The sequence below is a fragment of the Centroberyx affinis genome, unplaced genomic scaffold (assembly GCF_046629955.1).
Source record: "Centroberyx affinis isolate AG114_WGS23_722 - 3 ecotype Tasmania unplaced genomic scaffold, CSIRO-AGI_Caff_v1 ptg008205l_1, whole genome shotgun sequence".
Classification (NCBI taxonomy): Eukaryota; Metazoa; Chordata; class Actinopteri; order Beryciformes; family Berycidae; genus Centroberyx; species Centroberyx affinis.
The window spans coordinates 20,777-23,090 of NW_027284080.1; the positions used below are offsets into that span (position 1 = coordinate 20,777).

General features: G+C 43.2%; 1 protein-coding gene across 1 annotated transcript; it reads right to left on the reverse strand.

The window, feature by feature from the left end:
* Positions 1-527: 527 nt before the first annotated feature.
* Positions 528-2,168, reverse strand: LOC139640032 (dematin-like). The gene is made up of 3 exons (XM_071514192.1): positions 2,101-2,168; positions 1,363-1,443; positions 528-1,166 (listed from the first exon to the last, which is right to left on the reverse strand). The coding sequence occupies exons 1-3, from the start codon at positions 2,140-2,142 to the stop codon at positions 1,053-1,055; spliced, it is 237 nt and encodes a 78-aa protein (XP_071370293.1). The 5' UTR covers positions 2,143-2,168; the 3' UTR covers positions 528-1,052.
* Between the last annotated feature and the right edge of the window lie 146 nt (positions 2,169-2,314).

Genomic DNA, 2,314 nt, shown 5'->3' on the forward strand with positions numbered 1-2,314 from the left:
TGTTTATATAGCTGTTGTGAAGCCTTGTTCCAATAAAAAAAAAAAACAGGATAATATTTATGAAATATTTTAACTTGAAACGGGTCAAATTTGACCCGAACACAATAGGAGAGTTAATGTGTGTTAACAGAATATTGAACTGGGGAACTTAGGACCCTGGGAACATAGGACCCTGGGAACATAGGACCCTGGGAACATAGGACCCTGGGAACTTAGGACCCTGGGAACATAGGAAGCTGGGAACTTAGGACCCTGGGAACATAGGACCCTGGGAACTTAGGACCCTGGGAACATAGGACCCTGGGAACTTATGACCCTGGGAACATAGGACCTTGGGAACTTAGGACCCTGGGAACTTAGGACCCTGGGAACATAGGAAGCTGGGAACTTAGGACCCTGGGAACATAGGACCCTGGGAACTTAGGACCCTGGGAACATAGGACCCTGGGAACATAGGAAGCTGGGAACTTAGGACCCTGGGAACTTATGACCCTGGGGAACATAGGACCCTGGGAACTTAGGACCCTGGGAACATAGGACCCTGGGAACATAGGACCCTGGGAACATAGGACCCTGGGAACTTAGGACCCTGGGAACATAGATACGCTCCCCTTAATGTGACTCTGCTGCCTGTTTACAGTCGTGTCTCCTTCAGGGAACCGTTTTCCTGCTGGGAAAACGGAATTTTATCACTTTACGTGCCTCCAACACGTCATTTGGTGTTAACAGGTCAAGCTCATTTCACGTTATCTGTGTGAGATCAGGTTGTTTTGCCGCTCTACCTTTTTTAACAGTAGAGTTTAGATGTGCAGGGGAAATAGTTTAAGAAAACCTCTCTGTGACTCTCCGCCTGGCCGAGAGGCGACACGATATTTAATCTGGGACTTCCAGAAACTTCCGCTGAGCGTCCGGAGGCGAGTCGTAATGAGTAGAGCGACCCGCTGTGCCGCTGATACGCCGAAAATGAAGCAGAACTGACAACGACGACTTGTTCAGAGAATCCAGTTCCGGAAGAGCAGGGGATTGTGGGGGATGTAGTCCTGGGGGGTCCGTCAGAAGAGAGAGACCTTCTTCTTCAGGTTGTTCTTCTTCCAGAGAGAGAGGCGGTCGAACTCCTCGATGGGCATCCCAAACAGACTGAGGAACTGCTCAGGGGAGAGGTGACTCTGTGGGGGGGGTGGGGGGAGTTACAGTAGAGTGAAAAACATCTTAGCAGGTCATTTAATCTAGTATCTAATTTTCTTGCATCAAGTGTCTTACTCTGTCTTGTTTCATGATATTGGCACTTCTTTCGAGAAATTTACTTGAATATTAATTATTAATATTCCTTTAACCTTTGATATTCAGAGTGAAGCCTGTTACCTCCAGTCTGGTCCGGTCGACCTCAGGAGGCAGTCTGCTTCTCCCTCTGTGAGTCACCACCAACATCTCATAGGGGAAGATCTACAGAGACAACCAGCCAATCAACCAATCAATCAACCAGTCAATCAACCAGTCAATCAACCAGCCAATCAACCAACCAGCCAATCAACCAACCAATCAACCAGTCAACCAACCAATCGATCAATCAATCGGTCGGTCGGTCAGACAGACAGACAGACAACAACAGGTATCATAAGATAAGATAAGATAATACTTTATTGCCCGTTGTCACGGAAACCAGAATAAGAAATAATAATTAATTATATACTATTAATTTGAATAGCAAGTAATTATTATAGCAAAATACATTACGAATACATAACTTGAGTAGTACTTGTTCAAGTAATAATAAACAGTCAAATCTTTCAAAGTCAAATCATGACCAGAATTGGAAGTACCAAATTAATTACATAATATTAATTTATAGAGTAACTTATTGTTATTAGATACTATTAGATACTACTGTTATTACTACTGTTATTACTTACTAGATACAAGTAATATGAAGATACTTTCAAAATCATGTTTACGTTATAAATGCCAAGAAAATGTTGGACTTCTTGCTCAAAGTTTTGACAAATAATTTTTTACACTTTTGATTTTTTTTCTTTTATAAATGCGAAGCCATTTTTCCCGCTCAGATGATTTTGGAGGTGAAACAGGAAGCTCTGCTGTTACCTTCTGCTCCAACATGCTGGGCAGAGAGTTTCCTCTGTCCATCCTGGAGTCTCCATTCTGCCCCGCACACACACACACACACACACACACACACACACACACACACACACACACAAAGAAGTCAACGATCGCATATCATTACTGTGACTCATACAGCCACTGATCACTGATCAATCATCTTTAAGTTGTAAATAATCTTTACATGTGAAGTTGG

Coding starts and splice junctions, on each gene's coding strand:
- LOC139640032 (XM_071514192.1), bottom strand. CDS start 2,142: ATGGACAGAGGAAACTCTCTGCCCAGCATGTTGGAGCAGAAG. Junction 1,444..2,100: donor CCAGCATGTTGGAGCAGAAG/GTAACAGCAGAG, acceptor TTGTCTCTGTAG/ATCTTCCCCTATGAGATGTT. Junction 1,167..1,362: donor TCGACCGGACCAGACTGGAG/GTAACAGGCTTC, acceptor CCCCCCCCACAG/AGTCACCTCTCCCCTGAGCA.